The sequence below is a fragment of the Manis pentadactyla genome, chromosome 6, assembly GCF_030020395.1.
Source record: "Manis pentadactyla isolate mManPen7 chromosome 6, mManPen7.hap1, whole genome shotgun sequence".
Classification (NCBI taxonomy): Eukaryota; Metazoa; Chordata; class Mammalia; order Pholidota; family Manidae; genus Manis; species Manis pentadactyla.
Window position 1 is genome coordinate 29,054,630 of NC_080024.1, and position 20,615 is coordinate 29,075,244.

General features: G+C 37.6%; 2 protein-coding genes across 8 annotated transcripts in view; one reads left to right on the forward strand and one right to left on the reverse strand.

The window, feature by feature from the left end:
* The window catches only part of CREB1 (cAMP responsive element binding protein 1), a 64,774-nt gene extending 47,301 nt beyond the window's left edge, over window positions 1–17,473 (reverse strand). For 2 of the 5 annotated variants that reach the window (XM_057503643.1, XM_036920298.2), the window contains exons 1-2: window positions 16,950–17,473; window positions 2,317–2,438 (exon numbers count right to left, since the gene is read on the reverse strand). In XM_057503643.1, the coding sequence (XP_057359626.1) occupies window positions 2,317–2,430 (114 nt within the window). In that variant the 5' untranslated portion in view covers window positions 2,431–2,438; window positions 16,950–17,473. Of the gene's footprint in view, window positions 1–2,316; window positions 2,439–16,833 lie in introns of all 5 variants that reach the window. The other 3 variants (XM_057503642.1, XM_036920297.2, XM_036920299.2) reach the window with 3 other exon arrangements.
* Window positions 1–20,615, forward strand: part of METTL21A (methyltransferase 21A, HSPA lysine) — a 289,359-nt gene that overhangs the window by 63,874 nt on the left and 204,870 nt on the right. The gene's annotated exons all lie outside the window — the stretch shown is intronic.

Consider the following 20,615-nt stretch of genomic DNA (forward strand, 5'->3'; position numbering starts at 1 on the left):
CCCAGACAGAAAAAAGGAGATTTACTTTCTGACTAAAGGGTCTCTTGACTGTCTATACCAGGCAATGCTGTAGGCTACTAAACCCCAGTCTTCTCATACTTGGTTCCTAGGCTTTTACCCTATAAGCACGGGACTAGTAAAGCTTTCTCTGGGAGACCTAGTGACCATCGCCAAGGGAAATATCTTTCTAAAACATATTTAAAAAGTCACAATCACCCTACAGTAAAGCTCAGAACTCATGGATGTTAGGCCCCAGACATATCCACAGAGCTTTCAATCCAGTTTTCTGGCCTCCTACTTTTAAACCTGAGCAGACAATTACAAACCATCAAACATTTGAGGAATGCTTCTAATATGATAGATGGAGACCAAACAAATGAAGGGGGTGAAAGTTATACAGAGGAAAATCTATGTGGGGAAAAGAAAACTTACAACCAAACAAAACAACATACTCAGAGGTAAGTGAAAATATTGCCTTTATGAAACATAAACAGGATGCTATTAAAACACAAAAGGACTAGTCAGAACAAAAGAGCTCCTGGAAGCATGACAGCAGAAATAAAAAATTCAATGGATGGGTTGGAATGTGAAGTTGAAGAAATCTGAAAGCAGGGCAAAAAGACAGAAAATAGGGCAGAAAAAATTTGAAAAAAAAACTAGAGAAACAGTCCCATTGGTATAACATCTGGATCACAAGGATCTTAGAGAGAAAAAAATGGAAGAAAAAAAATCATCAACCAAAAATTTTAAAATATTTCCTAGAATCAAACACATCAGTTTCCACTATAAAAGGGCTCACTGAAAACATAGCACAATGGATGAAAGCTGATTCAAACCAAGGCCCTGATAATGAAATAGTGAAGAACTGTGAACAGAGAGAATTTTTATAAGATACCACAGATAGAAAATAAGAAATGGATTTAGTCTTTTTAAACAGTAACACCAGAGGTTAACTGTGGATCAATGCTTCCAAAATTTGAAAGAAAAATTATTTCTTTACCAAGAACTCTTTACCCAGTCAACTTGCTCAAGAAACCACTGAAGAACAAGCTTTGCTATATGAAGAACACAGAACTCTGCAAGAGAAAAACAGTGGGGGGAAAATAATTTCCAAGACATTACAGAGCAGACTTAAGACGACAGCCAGACCAGACAGAATAGTGTGACCCAAGAGACAAGTACGTTGAAGGTTTTCATCACCAGGATCCCTGCTGGAACTGAACCTTTTTTTAAAAAATCAGAGGGCTGAACACTTGGATGAGTCCATTTTCTGATCTGTACAGGCTTGCCTTGACCTGGTACTGAAGTCCTGGCTATCTTCCTTCGTTCTTATACCTGCCTCATCCAAGTATATTTACATCATTCCCAAATGAATTCTGCTCTGCCTCACTTCTGAGGGCAGGAGGTAGCAGGCCCCACTGATTTTAAGAGCAACAGAGCAGCCTACTCCTTCTGACTGTATTCCTGTTGGAAGTCCAGTGTTTGGCCCAGACTTTAGCTCAGCGTGGTGACCATTAGTGGTTAGCCCTCCATTTTCCAAGACCCATTCTTGCTCAGTGACTCACCTATAAGAACTTTTAAACTCTTCCAGAAGCTGAAGCTCGACATAACAGAGCCTCTGCTAGTAGTATTATCTCCTGGGAGCCTGCATCTGAAAGAGGCAGTATCATCCCTCTCTTACCTAGCAGGTTCATGTTTGCTATTTGATTTTTATATTAACCCCTTTTTCTCACTCATATATATGCAAATAGTTAATAAAATAAAATATTTGGGGAAAAAATACATAACAAAAATGAGAGAATATAACCTTAGAGATATGATGTCTAAGACAGTGACAAATGAATCATGAATTATATTTAAAATATACAGGAAACAAAACTACTACTCTTGAAATTTACTTGTCAATTTGTTTATCCTATTTTTCAGCTTAAGCATGTAAACTTTGCCTTTCAGATTATTTCTGCATTTCCCATGCCCCAAAATAAATGTGTGCTAAGAGAAAAGCAGTTATTATATCATATTTTCTTCTCTTATTTGAGAGATAATTAATCTAACATCAGTTAAATGTAATTATTTCTGAATCATGTCACTACAAATAGTGTATTAGTGTTTAACAATATATTCTTCGGTTATGTTACTGAGTTAATATTACCATTTCTAAAACTAGGCTAATACTAAGTAAACATGAATTTTAACATTCTAAGAATGTGTCTGCTCATTATATGTATATCTTAGTATAAAAACTAAATTCTCTTGTCTACAACATACTCATCTTGGAAGAGACACAACTTGGAATCTCTCCATGTTATTTTATACCTGGGCTAATGTGGCAATCTGTGGCTGGGCTTGAACTGTCATTTGCTGGTTTTCAGCTTCTGTTACAGCTGCATCTCCACTCTGCTGGTTCTCTGCTCCAGATTCCATGGTCATTTAGTTACCTACAATAATATGGAAGAGTGTTACAAGCACTACAGTGCTTTGAGCTTTTGTGACTTTAAAGGCAAATTTCAAGTTATAAATAGGTATATGTGGTTAGGTTAGCAAATGCACTCAGAAATCTAGTTAAAATAGAGTAGCCAAATTATTGTCAACTTGTCCAAACCTACTGTGCTGTACAAATTCTAATCCCTTCAAAAAAGAAAAAAACTTTCTTGTCCCTTGCCATTTCTTCTCAATGCGGTATTACTCCATCTAGAAGAAAAAAGGGATTCCTCTCTTCCATGAATCTCCCCTACTAACAAGGGAAAGAGGGGCGGCAGTGAAGTTACAATTTCTATAAACTGTATTATCAGGTATGGAGAGAAGAGAGAGAGAAGTGAGCTGATGACAAGGTCTATAACATACTGATTCCATGGTACCTCCTGTAAGAGTGTTCTCCTATTCTGGGGAAGAAGCAAAAAAATTATAAGCTACTTTCTTTTGTAGGAAATTACACTGATAAGAAAAAAATCAGTCCAAGTTTCAAGAGCCCACTTGTGAAGTATCATGGTAGAAAGTTGGGATAAAAAGCCACAGAGCCAAATTAGAGGCTCCAAACACTGAAAGCATTAGTGTTCTGACTGCTTACCCTGTGTATAGTGTACAACACACTCCACACATGTGCACACATACACACCCACAATAAAACACCTTTTACAATTTTAACTGCAAAATTCTGGTAAGTTAATTAAGACTCTCTTTTTTAGTTACATACAGACCCTGCTTTGCTAAGGAATTAGTGTATTTGTTTCATAATTGGCAATGGATGGCAGCAAAAGTAAGTGGAGAGCAATTCCTATCAGCAGCAGCTACATGCAGGTCTAAGATATTTCTGATAACTGGGGAAGCTAAATATCTTATGTCTAAAAGACTACCTCTTATCTGTGTACTACTATTATCATTCAGCACCTAGCATATTACTTGTCAAAAATAAGTTTAATAGTGAAGACTACCTATAGTGATTCCATAAATAACACAAAAATCCCAATGCTTTTCCAGAATTTATTAAGTTTATTTTATAACTCTGAAATTGATAATCAAGTGTCACTGATCCTTAGGTGATTATTACATGCCATAAAAACATATCCCATACGTTTACATTTTACCATCATTCACAGGATTCTATAAAAAGAAAGTGTTTTACAAGTGACGGTTAAAAATGGAAGTAAAAATATCCCTGTGGCAATGAAGTAAATAAGTTAGCAATACAGAATCTACAACACAGATTACAAAGGAAAAGATCAACAGGCTTGACTACATAATTATTTAAAATGTCATATGACAAAAGTCACTAAGACACAGGGAGAAATTATCTGCCACATATAATCAACATAGTAACATCTAGAATACAGAGAAACTACTAGTCAATAGGAAACTCTTATTATTGGCTAGTTTACAAAGATATATGCTCAAGGATATTTATTGTAGAATTTTCTGTAACAGTAAAAACTGAAAATATGTATCCATCATTAGGAGGACCATTCAAGAAATTACAGCAATGCAAATAATGAAGTCTACCTGTCAGGTAATGACAGACTGAGTTGAGGGAAAGGGCAAGTCAGAGAACCTACTGTAAAACAAAATTCCATTTATGTTAAAACAAGTAAAACAAATTGTTATAAAAGTGTATGTATGGAAAAAGGTGTGGGAAGTTACCCTCTAAACTGTAGAATACAGGATGATGACTTTCACCTTTTACTTTTTACATACTTTCATTTTTAGTATTTTTTTCTTCCTGTGAGCATGGCTTCAGGATTATTTGTACAACTTAAAAATTTTTTTAATTTTAAAAGCTCAAGTCATGGATAACTTTTGAAACTATGAACCAAAAGCTATTATCTCAATCATAATTTTGGTTTTAAAATCCCAGATAACTTTTAATGAAATTACTATTTTTGCTTAGATTTTGACTATTTACCCTACATTTCAAAATAATTAAAATATTTTTTTAATTATCAAATAATTTTATTACTTGAGATAATTCATTGAATCATATAGTTACAATCTGTGCTCTTTTAAAACATTAAATTAAAGACAGACATCAAAAGTAACAGAAAGTGACATCAATGACAGAACAGTTTATTTATCCTAAATGTCCAAACTTTTGGTCTGGGAGAAAGTGGCATGTGAAAGAAAAAAAAAAAAACTAATCTTAATAACAGTAAGTAAATGAATCCATTTGAGGACAATACTGAACTGAATCAAGCTAAATAAGAGCAGAAATCCATAAACTTTTCTGCAGCTTCTTCCCAAGTCACCACTTTAATGAGAGTGAAGACTGTATGCAACCACTTTGAAAAGACTTTATTTTCCAAGCCACACTTTTTGTATCTATGCTGTCATCCATACAGCTTCAACTACACCGTTTAATTAAAAGCAATCTAAGGCACACATCATATTTTTCATTTTTTATTTACAGTATCAGGGCTGCTTATGTATTTTTTACATTTAAGGTATAGGGCATTATTACAACTTTTGTTTCAGAAAAGTATTTGACATTGTTATAATAAAGGAACAAAACCATCAGCTGACATAGGTAATTAGAGCTACAAGGACACAGTCAAAACACAGGACAAAGATTTGCATCCTTCTTCCCTCCTCAACTAGACAATCTTTCTTTTTAAAAGAAAGTGTGATATTTACAATGGATAGGATCCCCCAGGTAAACTGCCAGTGATTCATTACCCTTTCATTCAGGCAGACTATCAATCCTTTTTCTGAGCAGGGGACAGCTTTCTTGATTTTTATACTCTTAGCTTGAGTAGATTATCAACTACCTGGCAACAGTACAAATACTGTCTTTCATCAGAAAATTCAGGCTCTTCTCAAAGTGCAGGCAAGAATTATTTAAGGAAGAATAGTTTGTTTTAGATGAGAAACTCACTGACTCCACGAAAACAGACACTATTTTCTTTTGGTTTATCACCTTAAAGGTACTTAAATAGCAGTCTCCCAACTAGACTAGCATTTAAATTAGACGCATTAAATTTGGAATTTGAAAACTTTTGTTCTTGTTTGTTTATATCTTCAAGTGGGAAGAGTAGAGATGCTATGGTATCATGGTATCATGTATGCAATCCTCAAATCCTCTAACGCAGGAGCAGTCTAGACAGCAGTAAAGTATCCAGATACAGGATCAATTAACAGAGCCACTACGTGGGTTTCTGAAGTTGTACAAAGAACAGAAATTCCTAAATCATTACACAAACAAATGCTTTTTGGGAATGTAAACACAAAAGTGAAGAAGACTGACTACTACTATAAAATAAGAAAGAAAGATCAGGTATGTAAGAATTCAGAGGGAATATTATATAAATATTGGTTCTGGACCATTAGAAAGAGAATGGATCTTAGGGATTTCTAAAAATCTAGTATTAGCTTAACAGTTTGTGATTCTTGCTCTTCCAGTAATTTTGAATTTTAAAATTTGGGATGGACATTTCAGGTTTGGAGATTTTCATTACTAACTCCTAAAGTTTAATGTGACCATTTGGAAAGTATGAAATTTTAACAAATTTCAAAATACTGTCATGCCTAAAATAAAAAATTTTAAGCCCACTCACAAAGATACATACCATTTTGCTATGATGGCCTTTAGAATTCTACCTCTTAATATGAAAAATAAAAAGCAAAATGATTCCGTAGCATTATTCAGCCAATCTTGAGAAAAACAAAGAATGCTGCTGTCAGTAGCTGGGAGAGGGAACCTAACACTTGGTGGCGAGCTAGATCTGTCACCAAGCGGTCAGTGGACAAATTAAACTTTGTGTTTCAGTTTCCTCACCTGTAAAAACAGAATAGATGAATTAAAAAATCTCTTCCAATTTGAAATGCTCTGATCTTAGGAACTGACACCACAAAAGAACAATTTCCTTTTACTATACAGTAATACATAAAGATGACATCCTAAGAACAGGTCACCTAGTCTCTTGATCTTAAGCAAATACAGAACTATTTCTGTCTGTCTGTCTATCTATCTGTCCTACAAGACCACATTATTAAATAAATATTCTTTCACATGATGCACAGTGTCTCTTTTACTCAGTATGTTGTTCTGGTATTGGCTGTTGTTATAGTTATTAAATAGCTTCAATATTTTCTTTTTTTAATTTTCAAAGATGTTATCTGACTAGGGCTGTAGCACTTCTTTATCCCTTGCTCAAAAATGATAGTATTTAAAAGTTTAAAATGCAGTTTAGATAAACATCCCTGTAAATTGTCAAATGAGTGTTTCCATGACATTTAGAAGAGAGTATGTTCTACAATAGTCAAGAGTGGTGGAATTGCAAAGCAGCACAGGATGAATCCAGTATTGATAATAAATTTGGGGAAGGAGCATTACTTTTCTGATAAGAAAAATGGTATGAGTAAAGTCTGAAATTATAGTAGACCTTTAGAGAAATGAGTGAGCCAAAGGCTGGTGTCAGATTTTGTATAGAATCAAGGAGAAAAGACAAATGGTAATACAGAATGGTCACTCCAAAGCAAGATGAGGATGACATCCTTTTAAATAAGTTATTGGGTTTAGAATTCGTGTATCTCAATAGATTTTACTTCTATTTTATATAGCAATACATCCAGACGTATGGCACCACAAGTGAGTAAAACCAACAATATCTTCAATTATAACAATTTACACTATATACATTATGATTGTTTATAGTTTCTTATCTGAGCATTTATATGCCAAGCACTGTTCACGTTACTGGGAATAAAGAAAGTCAGTTTTTTAAAAAGTTACCTTTGTGTAACTAACATTCTATATGTGGGAGCAGGGGAGTGAAAGTAAAAATATATAACAAATCGGGTGGTCAGAAGTGTAAAGCTGACAAGGATACTGGAGGGATTTTCAGTATTATAAAAGCTGACAAGTGTAACTCTCATTCATAGAAGTACTATTTAAACTTCATCTACTCAGCACTTCTACTGAACCATCCCAAATCAGAGACACATTTCTGGCAGTACTATTTCTGCATCAATCTGTCTCTACACCAAGTTAACTAAAGCTCATCAAACAGGAAAACAAGTCCTTATCATTGTTCCTAACAATCATCAAACAAATGGAAAGAATATCGCAGATCTTGACCTTGTTTTTCTTCCTAAAATAATTTGGCCTTTAATAAGTGCCCCAGTCCTTACAATCCTGAACACTGTAGTTCCAGTATATGAATAATAAACCCATCTCCCCCACAACCTGGTTTACTTTTTAATCTCTTCTATCTACGATCAATTTAATCCAGTTTAGGATAAGAGGTAAGTATTGAGGGAAAAGAACTTGAATTTTGACTCCAAATAAGAAATAAATACATTTGTAACTGATGGAACATACGAATACATGTTGTTTTTATTTAAATGTTAAATACCTTAATTATAAATGAGAAAATAACCTCCCTTATACCCTAGCAAGTTCCTCATAAACCTTTCACCAATCCAAAAGCCCAGGGACTTAGGGAAATCACATAAGTGTAAATCTAAAGCTTCCAGGGTAGCTACAGCAAAAGGTACACTTAGATACATGTATTAAATCTAAACTATTTTGTTGTCATAGTCTAATGTGTTACTAAAAATACAGAGGCATAGGTAGAAACATATATAGGTGATACAACAATTTCCTATGTACTTATTTTGTACCTGTCTATTTAGTTTTTAGGGTAACTGAAAGCTTTGTTAACATTCTTAACACCTTCCACATCTTAATTAATTTTCTTAAGTGTTACGATTAGCAAAATGTGCAGATGCTACATAACACACTTTAGTTTTCCAGGAATCAATAACTATGCTATGTTGCACTGCCTCTTTTCCTCTGCTTCCCCCACCCCGTGCAATTTTTTAGGGTTATTAACCTTGAATACTTGTCATTTATCTTTCTCATATACTTAGTCCAGCAGAACTGAGATGTATACAATCAATACTGGTAATTTAGCAATGCTCCAGGTTTCTGATGCTAACAATAAATTATTCTTGTTATTAAATACAGCTTATCTTCACTGACCACATGGGAAAATAACATATTCAAATGTCATGTGTAGGTATGTATACATGTACACCCACACACACACCCCTCAACACACATTCAACTACAAAAATTTTATTAGACTTATCACACCTTAACAAAATGAGATTATACACATTTATATAGAAAGAGTCACAGCAGGCAGTGTGATACACTAAAAAAAAAAAAGGCATGTTTATCATGCTAAGTAAATTCTGACAGTTTTCAGAAATAGTTTTCCCTATGCTCCTCCAAGGTCTTTCACCCTTAATTGGAGAACAAATCCATCCTTCAGCCACCAGTCTTTAGAGAAAGGCAAGAAAAGGTGAATATGAAGTTAATTCTGTGTGATTTTAATTTCATGAGATTTATTCATTTATAAGACAAAAATAAAAGCTTGAAAATTTGCTTATGTGTTTTCATAAATTCTTCATATTAATACATACCAGTCTAATCCAACTACCACTACCAAAAAAGAAAGCAGCAAACAGCAAAGGGGAAGCTTTTCAATGCTACTTAAATTAATTCACTGATTTGTTTATTCTACTCTGAAAACTGCTTTAAGTTCAGTATTTATATTTTATGATTTACGGCAGTTTTGTGGTTACCAAAGTATCTGAATGCTATTTTTAATTAGTATTTTTAAATATATAATGTGTGCTATAAGAAAGGTACTGTCATCAAAGTAAGTATTCAACAGGAGTTAAGAAAACATTACTTGATTAATAGAAAAGGTATTGCATGATTTATGATAGCCATCCGAGATTGGGTGACTAACTCTGTAGTATATTTCAGTAAGTAAATACTTTCTAAAATCAAAGTCATTTTTTTAAGTATTGGCAGAATGTATTTTCCTTGTTTTCTCTCAGGTAAGACTAACGCAAGGCTCTGAAATAAGCCTTCATATATCTGGTCACCAAGAGAGACACAGTGTTGCCTAGCAAAGCAGCAACCATGACTATGCATTATTTTAGACATTTTATCTCATCTCTTCCCATTCTCCCTTCTTTCCAAACACCTACCGTACACCACATTTACAGTTTTTTACACCTTGAGCTAATTAAAGAAGTGATCCTATATAAGCTTTTATATGTGAAGTCCTACTAAATGGATTTTTGGAGCTGAATTTTTTTCAGGGGAAAAAAGGATCAGACACCTCCTACATACAGTTACTTTTAGAACAGCAATTTTTGTGTTGACTGAAGAGTGAAACTGTCTTCATATTTTAAGTTCTGCTTCATAAACTAGCTTAATGCTGACACTGTAAGGACCCACAAAAGTTATGTCTTAAGTTAAATACTTAGAGCCCACTATTCCATTTATTCAACAAAACCTGAGGTACTATGTGAAAATCACTACAAGCAAAATGAATGTCCAAGCGTTACTTTAAAGTATGTTTATAAAGTTAACATTTTTTTAGTAGTTCAGTTTTGCACTACACTTTGAAATGCTATTCTTGGTGAATTATTTACAAATTAAACATGAAAAGAGTGAATATTCAAATTTCCTGAAATGAAACAGCACACGTTATAGTAGGAATCACAAGGAGTCCTGTTTTTAGCTGATTTCACAGATAGAGACCTAGAAATGTTCAAAGATTTGTAAGGAATTTTCAAGACTGTTCAGGGATATACTATATAGCCTCTAATATCACAAAAAGCGAAGAATTCTTTGCATATTTGTCAATGAAACCGCACAGACTACTGAGCAATATGCTAAAGATTTTAGTTGTGTTTCTTACTAGAAAAACCTCAAGCACTCCAGGAACCAAAGATATACTGAACTATATTTTAAAATCAGCCATTAGTTAACCTACAAAACTAATAAAATGACATGCAGACAATAGCAAAGATTTATCTGATAAAAGACTCACTTCAAGTTTAGTTATTATTATCTTTAATCCTGAAAGAATTAACATCAATTCACTAAACTCTTCTAAACGCTTTTAGTCCTTCAGTAGTGAAAAACTGATATTCTGCCATGTATTAATAGATCTACTATTTTTGTCACTTTCACTAAGGCATAGGTTTCTTGAGGGAAGGAGCCACATCCTCAGGCTTGATTTTTTACAGCAACTAGAACAATGCTTCATTTAATATCTATAAAAATACTTGACTGAATAAATTTTGTGATTATTTCACTGTCTATAAAAAAGTTGATGGTAAATAAATATCCACAGAATAAATGAATACATTGGTAAATAAACATATAGGCAGTAAGTAAAACCACAGTATTACTATATTATTGGTCACAACAAACAATAAAGCTACTACTGATACCTCTAAAAAAAAGATACCCCTTTATGAGCATACATAGTTGAGAATGAGCAATAATTTTCCCTTTAGTAATGAAAAGATATTTCTGAGTTTCCTATTACCAATCACTTATACAAATAGGGATAACAATTCTCAAAAATAATGGTTATTCAGCTTTAGCTATCTTACAAAATTTTTAGTTACAGCTATACTATAATTATCACCAGATATTACATGTAGGCAACTAGATAATTAGGAAAACACTCAAAATTGAAGAAAGAAATCTAAGTTTCAAAGATTCACTAATCTCTGGGGAAGACATTTCCTATTACTTTTAGAAATAAATCAACGTTTAGACGCACCCTCTACTCTTACACCAAGATCATTACTTAGCAATTTTAACTTCCTACTTAATTCTCTCTCCTCCAACCAAATGTCAGTCTTTACTTCTCTTCTTGGGAAAAAAACTCACCACCAGTCTCTCAGAACATTTACTCTCCAAACTCTGCCGCTTGTTAGATTACTGAGACTCTAGATTAATCCAACAGAAGAAAACTGTTATGTGCTTTTCATCTTTGTTCAGACAACTTGTATCATTTATAGTAAACGCCTCTATTAACATCTCCACCCTAAAAAAATGCTACTCAGGCATTTAAAAATTTATCAAGGACTACTGTTGGTTTTTTTTCCCCTTAAGTTGAGTTCATGCCCAACTAGACTCAAGAATTGGTTAAATATATAGTTAAAGGTAGTTTTTCATCACAGGAGATGTAAAATACTATCTTCTACTTATCTGTTGGAATAACACCAGAGTATGAGTAATTATCTTTTTCCCCCTTCTTTTTGGTAACCTAGAAGACAAATGAGCAAAACTCTGGGTGAAATATAAGAAAACCTATCTTTATAATGCCACATCTGGCAGAGCTAAAAGAATGTAGAACAAAACAAAACAGGAGACAACAGTGTGTATATGTTAAGGGAAGAGAAGCATTCTGAATAAGAAAAACAATAGCTATTCTTATCCAAGTTTCAAATATATCTCAAAACCTACACTTAGAGATACTGATAGTGAAGACTAAGTTTTAAACCATACTTTCTTCTTACAGCTTCAGAACGTTGGCCAGGGCTAACCTCTTATTTAATTATTGAATTAGCATATATATTAAATAGGCAGAGGAAAACAGTCATTTGCACATTATCAGTATACTGCCTTAGTGCATGATCTTTACCTTCACCACAAAAGGTAATTTCACTGATTCCATAATACTGTGAGAAATTATTTAATTCCCCAGTAGCCCACACATATGTTCCAGGAGGAAAATTTCTGCTTCTTTAAATTTCAATTACCTGTCTGTATCTCCCCAAATCTTCAAAGTTAAGTGCTTTGTAAACATTTTAGTCACTGAGGAGGTAAAAAATAGCATATTTTATATAAAATATTGGTAAATGCTCAAAATAACATTATGGCAATATTCTTACATTAAAAACTAGCATATGTAACTGTCAACCTGAGCATACAAAGAATGGGATGCCCCATAACAGCTTCATGTAATGACTTGTTTTTGAAAGATAAGGGACTTATTTGCATTCCTGCTTCTGGATAATTAGTTATCATTTTCTAAGTTTAGTCAACCTAAAAAACATACAGCGTGTGTTCTTTAAAGATAAATACATTATAAGTGTATATTCTTAAAATGTTCTATAGTTAAATGCTGCTTACTTTGTGGCTCTGGTTGAAATGACTATTACTTGGTCCAACTAGTTGACCAAGGACTTCCACGGTAAGAAAAAAAGAAAGAAAAGAAACAAAAGCAGTAAAGTCTCAGTAGACAACCACAGGTGAAACTCACCAGTCAGCATAGGTAATAATGTCCCATGAGAACAGTCTGCTTAAAAAAAAAAAAAGACTAGACTACATCAGTTTTTGCTCATTTAGAGAGTAAACTATGGAGACTTTTTTTGCCTGAGATAATACAAAGAAGTAGTCTGTTCAGGGCTATAAAAACCTCAACAGAAGAGTTAAATTCAGACTATATTTACTTTGCGAGTTAATTCAGCTTACTTGCCTCTTCCCGTACATTTGGTCATTTCACTAAAACTTAAACTGGAGCTAAAAAGGTAGTAAGGCGGTTCAAATAACAACTTCCTGTAACAAACTGGTGTTTCTCATTCAAAGGAAATGTATTTAAAGAAATAAAGGCATAATGATACATCCTCTTAGTTTAAAAAGTCATTTAAGACTTAAAAATAAAATCAGCTAACTGGTTAATAAACACAGGTACATCCATACAATGAGATGCCTCATAATTAAAAAAAATAAAGTTCTTTTTGTACTCATGTAACAAACCAACTGCTAAACCATATTGTCAGAAAAAGATGAAAAATAGTGCATACAGTATACTGCCATCGGCAATAAAAAAAAAGGTATGTGGGGAAAAGAACACACTATTTACTTCTGTATGGATAGAATACCTCTGAATGGACAAATAAGAAATTGGTAAGATTTGGATAATGGGGTGAGAAGGAACATGACTGTGCTATATATTACATTTTATACTTTGAATTATAGACTGTATGAATGAGTTACTTATTAAAAAATAAAACCGGAAATAAAAAATACAGTCCTTCCTTCCATTACTTTAGCAATGAATAACCTCTTTCCTTTGATTGCTTTCTTATAACAAATATTCTGTCTTATTAGTTATCATGTCCTCAAAAGTTCCTTGAGGGTAGAGGTAAGACACCAATTCATCTTCGAATTCACTACAGCTTCTGGCCCAGTGTATTAAACATAGTAATAATAATATGAAGTTTTAAAATAATAGGGAACATTTGTTGAGCACTTGTGAAATGCCTGGCAGTTAATACACACTAACTTCTTGAAGCAGTTTACATGTATTACCTGATTTAATCCCAATATTTCTATGAAGTAGATATTGTACATTTATGACCAAGGAAACTGAGGTATGGAGAACAAACATGCCCAAGGTCCCACAGCCAGGAAGTTAAAACAGCTCAAAAATGAATAGCTGTCATCAAAACCCTAAGGAGGTACTTCACAATTATTTCACAGCCCTATAAAGTGGCTGGTTAAACTATTCTAATTTAACAGATAAAGAAACTAAGGCTGAAAAAGATAAACTTCCCATAGGCCACAAAATTCTTTGAGGGTAGGTATACGACAGCGGTGGCAACAGAATTCAATTCCAGGCCTATGATTCCAGACCCATCTCTCTTTCCACTAACTACATTCTGTCACAGTAAGTGCTGAGTATTTCAATTGCCACAAACTGTTGTCTCAAGTGAAACTGCAGTAGAGATGAGCTCACATAAGAAAAAAAAAATCCTTCCATTTTTTTAAAATTCCCTGATTATCTACTATATCCTTAAATTCAGATCTGAGCTCTAACCAATAAAGAAGCCATCACTGAAAAACTATGTCATAGGCTGCTATAAATAAGTCTATATAACTGTATCTGAGAAGGTATTTATAGACTAAACAAAATTATAAATTTCAGTCATACACTGTAAGCATTGTTACAAATAAATGATTTTTTTGTGTAACTTAAGTGATATAAAAGTGATGTTTAAAGATTTTTTAAATGAGGTGAAGTGGAGGATACATAGTTTTACTATAATATCATACCTCAAAAAACAAAACCCAATGTCTTGGAATGAGAGACAATGCTACTTCTCTAAAAAGAAATGAAAATTTCTATTGATCAGATATAATCAAGAAAATGAATTTCAGAAAGCGGAAAAGGGAAGGTACCATTTTATTGATCAGGTTTCTTAAATGTCCTGAGGCTCTTCTGTGAAAAAAAAATCATTCAAAAGGGGTAAAACTGGAGTTTTAACTTCCACAAAAAGTGCCCTTTTAACATTTTTGTAAATTTGTGTCAAAAACTAATTCACTTTCTGAATACATGTATCCATTAAAAGAAAGAATTCAAAGCAGATTTAACTGTGATTTGTGCTGATCCTTGCCTGGGAGGGCACAGGAGTGTAGTACCATGCTCCAAGTGGACATTCAAATATTAATAAACATAAAAGTTAGAAAAATTTCACCTGGAAATGCTAATAACTACAGATTATGAATCTATAAATAAAATTTAAAAGACTTTTGGATAAGACTAAAGAAAGAATCCATTTAAAAACTTTTATTTCACTTAGAGTCATTATCATTGTCTCTGTATAGGAAAAAAAGTTTTACCCACCTGATGCTGCCTTGCAGGAAATGTTTCTTAAATTAACAAAAAACAGTAATGTATAACATCATCAATACTGTAATTTCCTCAGTGTTTGAAAATAAATCCATCTTCGTAATCTTCATGGAAAACCCCCTTTATTGCATCTTAATTGAGTTTCTCAGCAATGACAAATAGCTAATGTGGTTTTTAAACGATGTGCAAAAAACAGCAAAGTAGATTTTGGAAAACTGACTTGGATGAAGTCAGAAGACCGTGCTTCTATTACCATCAATATTTATTCCTAACAAGAATCCTTATATGTATCAATCACAATTCTATCATACTGTGACAGGTAAGTCTGCTTAATAAAATAACCTGTTCATCTTTGGCACAACTAAAATTACCGTTTACTTTTAAATCAGGAAATGAGCAGAGTGTAGATGGTTCAATAGCTGGCAACCCAAAGTTATCTTTTATACTAGACCTTTAGAAGGCAGAACATGTAGCTAAGGCTGGGATGAAATTCTAACTTAAGAATATACGACAAACTTAAATAGGTCATATTCCAGATGTTCAAAAAACTGTCTTTTTATTTTTCACTTGTCAGTGACATTTCTGCTGTCCATTTTTCCCAACAGGGGGAAAAAAAAAGCTTGTGGCTTAAATTATTGTCAGTTTCAGTCCTAGTTACCTACTGCATGGGAGACAAAGGATACTTTGAAATATCAATTTTCACAATTAGTATTAATCCCTATTTAAGTTTAGACAGAAATACGTGGGCAACATAAGGACTGGAGCACAAGAGTGAGAGATCCAGAGGACCCGTTGGCATACTGGCCAAGAAAAGCGATGTAAAACAAAAAGTACATCGACTAATATTCATTTCAACAAAAGTGTTTCAGAATGACAGACCTCAAGTGATAACTACCTTATTGAAAAGAGTTAAAACCGAAACTGTATTAAAAAACCAGCTTCCCTTTTACAGGATCTCAAGTTTTTAAAAAGTTATTACAAGATGTTCTTCTTAGCACCCTCTTCCTCCCCAAAAGAATGCATTTCCAGGAGTACTGATTTAAAAAAAAAAAAAAAGAGGGTGACGGAAAGAATTAAAAATTACTTTAAAAAGCATGAGCTCTCCTCAGCTTAACTAAGTAGGAAATAACAAAACAGCATCTCCCCGGTGGGGTGGGAGCAGGGGGAAAGGGCAGGAATAAAATACAGTACGAGAGGAAACCTTTGGTTTCGAACTTTATTGCACAAAGAGAGTGGAAAGAAGACTGGGTCAGGCGTTGTTTGCAGCGCTTCCCCTTGCGAAGCGAGCATGGCAGACACGGAGGCCACCGGGAAGGCAGGCACCTTCACCTCCTCTGCCCTCGACTGCCGCCTTCTTCCCACTCCACCCCCCGCGGGCACCCCGGCGGCGCTGGCGGCGGCTGGCCGGGCAAGGGCGGGCGGGCCGGGGGCGAGCCGGGCGGCGGGGGCCGCGCGAACGGGCGAGCGGCGCAGGGGGCAGCGCCGGGCGAGGCGGGCGGCCTCCCCCGGGGCGCCTCCGAGCTCCCGGCTCGGCGCGCGGCCCGGCGGCGGCGGGAACGCGGGCGCCAGCTCACAGCGGCCGGCCGCCCGCACACACCCCCGGCCGCCGGCTCCCACCCCGCCCGCCGCCCCCCGCCATGAGCGCCGCCGCTGGCTGCAGGCAGAGTCGCTGCCGCCCCGGCCGCCGCTGGCTCCAGTCCGCCGCCATTATTCTTTGTTCGCTGCGAGCGGCGGCGATGTTGTGGGGCTCGGGCGGAGGCTCCATCTTTGCCGCGGCCCCTCCTGCGAGGGGAAGGCCCCGAGCGCGGGTGTCCGGCGCCTCCCCGTCCCCCCTCCGTCCCCCCGGCTCTCTCCGGCTCCTGCCTCCTCCTCCTGCTCCTCTTACCGGTGGTACAAGCTCCTCCGTCACTGCTTTCGTTCGCGGCCCGGATCTCGCTGGAGTTTTATTCTCTCCCCCACGTAACACACCGCGTCAAACTACACCTCCGCCGCGTCACTCACCAACACTCCGCTTCTCCCAGCCGCCCGGGCCACAGGCAGCAGCAGCCGCCGCCGACTAAGGAGCCGCAGCCAGGGAGCCAGCCAGCGCCGCCCAGTGCCGAGTGCGCAGCGGCCGCGCACGGAAACAACCGAGCTCGGCCCGGAGGAGCTCGAGCCGCCCCGCCCCCCGCGCTGGAGGCGGAACTTGCCGAAGGACTTCGGGCTCCTTCGAGCCGGGCAAAGGCGCTCCGCAGGGAGTGGGAAGGCGAAGGTGACCTGGATGGGCGAGAGAGGGGTCAAAGCCCCATCCGGCGTCGGAAATTTGAAGGAGGAAGTGGGGTTTGTGTGTATCCCTGTGGGGAATTCCCTAGGGGTTTTGACTAGGCGACGGAAACCCCCGTGCAGACTTGTCCTTGCGGATAAGCGGCAGACTCTAGGGCGGCTGCGGCGGGCCGACCCCGCGCTTCTGAGCTCCGCCGGCCCCGGGAACTTTCAAACGCTGCCGGGACGTGGGAGACGCGGCTGAGTGTCCAGGTCCTGCGAGCTGGGGAGGAAGAGCTCCTGCGGCCCTGCGACGCCCCTAATGCCCTGGCCGGGGGTCTGGACCAGAGGTTCCAGGGCGGCCCCGGGGCGTCGTGGGGCCCCCGTGGAAAGGGTTTTTCCGGCTTGCGGGCCTTCGGCAGGCCAGGCGGCCCCGCTCCGAGAATCAGCGGGGAAACCTGGCGGCGGTCAGCAGCGCTGTTCGTTTCAGCCAGCAGAGGCTCCGAGACTTGTGGCACCTCGCGGGGTTCAGCCCAGCAGCGCGCAACCCGAACTGTGGGTGACATCTCGCCTCGGGGCCTCCGAACGAAGGCCTGCACCGACCGAGGTCGCTCTTCGCCACCCTCGGAATAGGTCCCCTCCCCTCCCCCACCTGCCGCCTTTTTTTGGTGCTGTTCAGTGTCGCATTCTTTCCACAGCAGTTTTCTACCCGGCAGTGTGACTAGCGTTGCTTCGAAGCTACTGGAACTGCTTTCTCAGGGGTCGCTCGGGGTCACGCTACTGATTCTTCATTCTCTTTTTTATTAAACTCTGCAGTTCTTTCCCCGGGCTTTCATATTTTTTATAATTCTCTTTCTGTCTCAGAAGGCAAACGTGTCTCCAAGAATCTTGCAGAGATAGTTCAAGTTTGAGCTCCGCCCCTTGTCGGCTTCCTGTTACAGAGCCCTTCCTGGTACTCTGGTTCCCTCCCTGCTCTCCCAGGGACTTTGGGCTGAAGATACGTATCCCCTTTTCCTTCTGTTACTTCCAGCCTTTCTTCTCTATGGCTTTTCCCGTCTAGTTTTTAAACACGCTTAGGTCTCTCATTTCTTTAAAAAGGTTTCTCTTTAAATCCCTCTCCCACCACAACTCCAACTGTCTTTTGCCCCCTGGATATTTTCTCTTGTCCCAGTCCACTACGTCTCCAGTCAAACTTTTGTTACGACTACTCACCTGAAGTAGCTCTGAATTGCCACAGACAAACTTCAGTCTTCATCTTACAAGACCTTATTCTAGCATTTGACACCACCACACCCTCAACCAAAGATACTCACCCCCTGCTGTTGTATCAAAGTTTTCCTTTTACCTCTCTGCTCTTTTAACGACCAGCTTCTCCTCCTTTATCCAACTCTTAAATACTGGAATCCGGCTGAGCACAGCCCTCTTCTTGAGTCCCACCATAGGCTTTCCTAGGTGGTCTCATCCTTTTCAGTAGCTTCAGATGCCCTCTGCCAGAGACTGTCCAACCTATAACTCAAGCCTAGATCTTGCTCTTGAACTCTACCTTCATATTTCTAACTGCCTTTGTTGTACTTCCATTTGCATAACTGGGACATGTCAATCTATCATATTCCTTCTAAAACCCCCCTCCCATAGCCCTAGGATCAGTAAAGAGCATCCTGTCCATCAACTTAGTTCATGACAGAAACCTAAGATACTTTTGACACACAACAGCATTACCTAGACCTGTCTGCCTTAAAAAAAATTGAATTTGTGACCTCTCTTCATTCTTGTGGACACTTTTTCATTCCACTCCAGCCTAAGCTACCTTCATCTTTTGCTTCAAGTCCTGTAGTAAATATCCAGGGCCTACAAAACTGCTCTTGGCTCATTCCAATCCATTTGCCATACTTCTGCCAGAGTAATTTTTTAAAAAGTACAAATCCAACCAATTCATTACCTTGCTTGATTACTTCAAACGCTTCCTTTGCTTACTGAGCACTATGGAGTCATAGCTCCATATGGTGGAGACCAGGCCCACCACCATTTGGGCTTGTCATTCTCCCCAGCCTCCCCAACTGTCTCCCTAGTTCTCTGCACTTCAAATATATTAGTCTTTGTGTTTTTCCCAGGCTCTTGTCTCCCTTTTTTCCCCTGCTGTAGGCTTTCACTTCAGTGTATTTGCACATGCCATTCCCTCTCCTGGAATTCTTTTTCTGTCATCCACTCCTCCTACCTAAGTGTAAGTTACCACTTTTCTGATTCATCACACATGCAATTGTTTGTTTAATGCCCATGTTAAGGTCTGTGCAGGTAGGGACCATATCTCTCTTGTTCACCACCAGCTTTCCCCCATGCTCCCTAGCACCAGCACAAAGTCTAAAATGTGGTGCTCATTAAATATTCATTGAATAAGTAGTATCTGTGTGATCCCAGGCAAAGTTTCTTAATATTTTGGGGTTTGAATCTTGGCTTGTGCATTTATTAGCTGTATGACATTGGGCAAACTGTTCTTTCTTGTACCTCAATTTTCTCATCTGTAAAAGATGATAATAGCACCTACATCATAGTGTTAATGTGATTATTAAATGAGATCATTCATGGAAAGTGTACTTGGAACAGTGTTTGGCATGTAATAATCAAAATATTGTCTTATTAGCTTTTACTTGTATAGCTCACTCTTGTGTCAAATACATTTTCAAAACTGAGCTTATCATCTCCCTACTCTTACTCTGGCCCAATACATGATACCAAAATCTTGGAATTATTTACTCATAGCCTATATTTATCACCCACCAAGTAATTTTTATTTTTAAGTTCCTCCTTTTCTTTCTATTTATACTGACCTTCATTTAGGCCCCATCTCTTCATGTCTGTTATTTTACCACTTCCTAGGTGCTTTGTGACTGCAGGCCCACTTCCGCTGTTCACTTGTCAGACCGCCCTACTGTCAGACCAGTGGGACTCAAACAAGTACTAAATCATGTATTAATTGACTTTTGTTCCCCTGGCCTCTGTTCTCACCTAACTTCATTCACTCATTCATTCAGTCACCTGTTCATTCAAGCATAAGTTATTTTACTGAACACTTTGGATATACTCCAGATCTGAAATCTAGTCTACCAATTTTGCTTATGCTGCTCTAGCATCCCATAGAAATAAACTAGAAATGTCAAACTTCAGCATCTTTTTATTTTTATTTTTTGTCTCTGGGACTTGGAAGATAACCCCATTTTTTTCACTCAGTTTTTCAATTGGAAAATATGGTCAATATTGAGATGAAAGTAGAGAAGAACACACAGATATAACTTGACAAAGTTAAGTAAGATTAAGATAGATACCTCGAGAGAGGATCAGGAAAGGAGGAAAGTCTCAGAGATGATTATAAAAGGCTTCAAAGAGAAAGTAATACCTGAGAGTTTTTCTCTAACCACAGCTTCCTTTTCC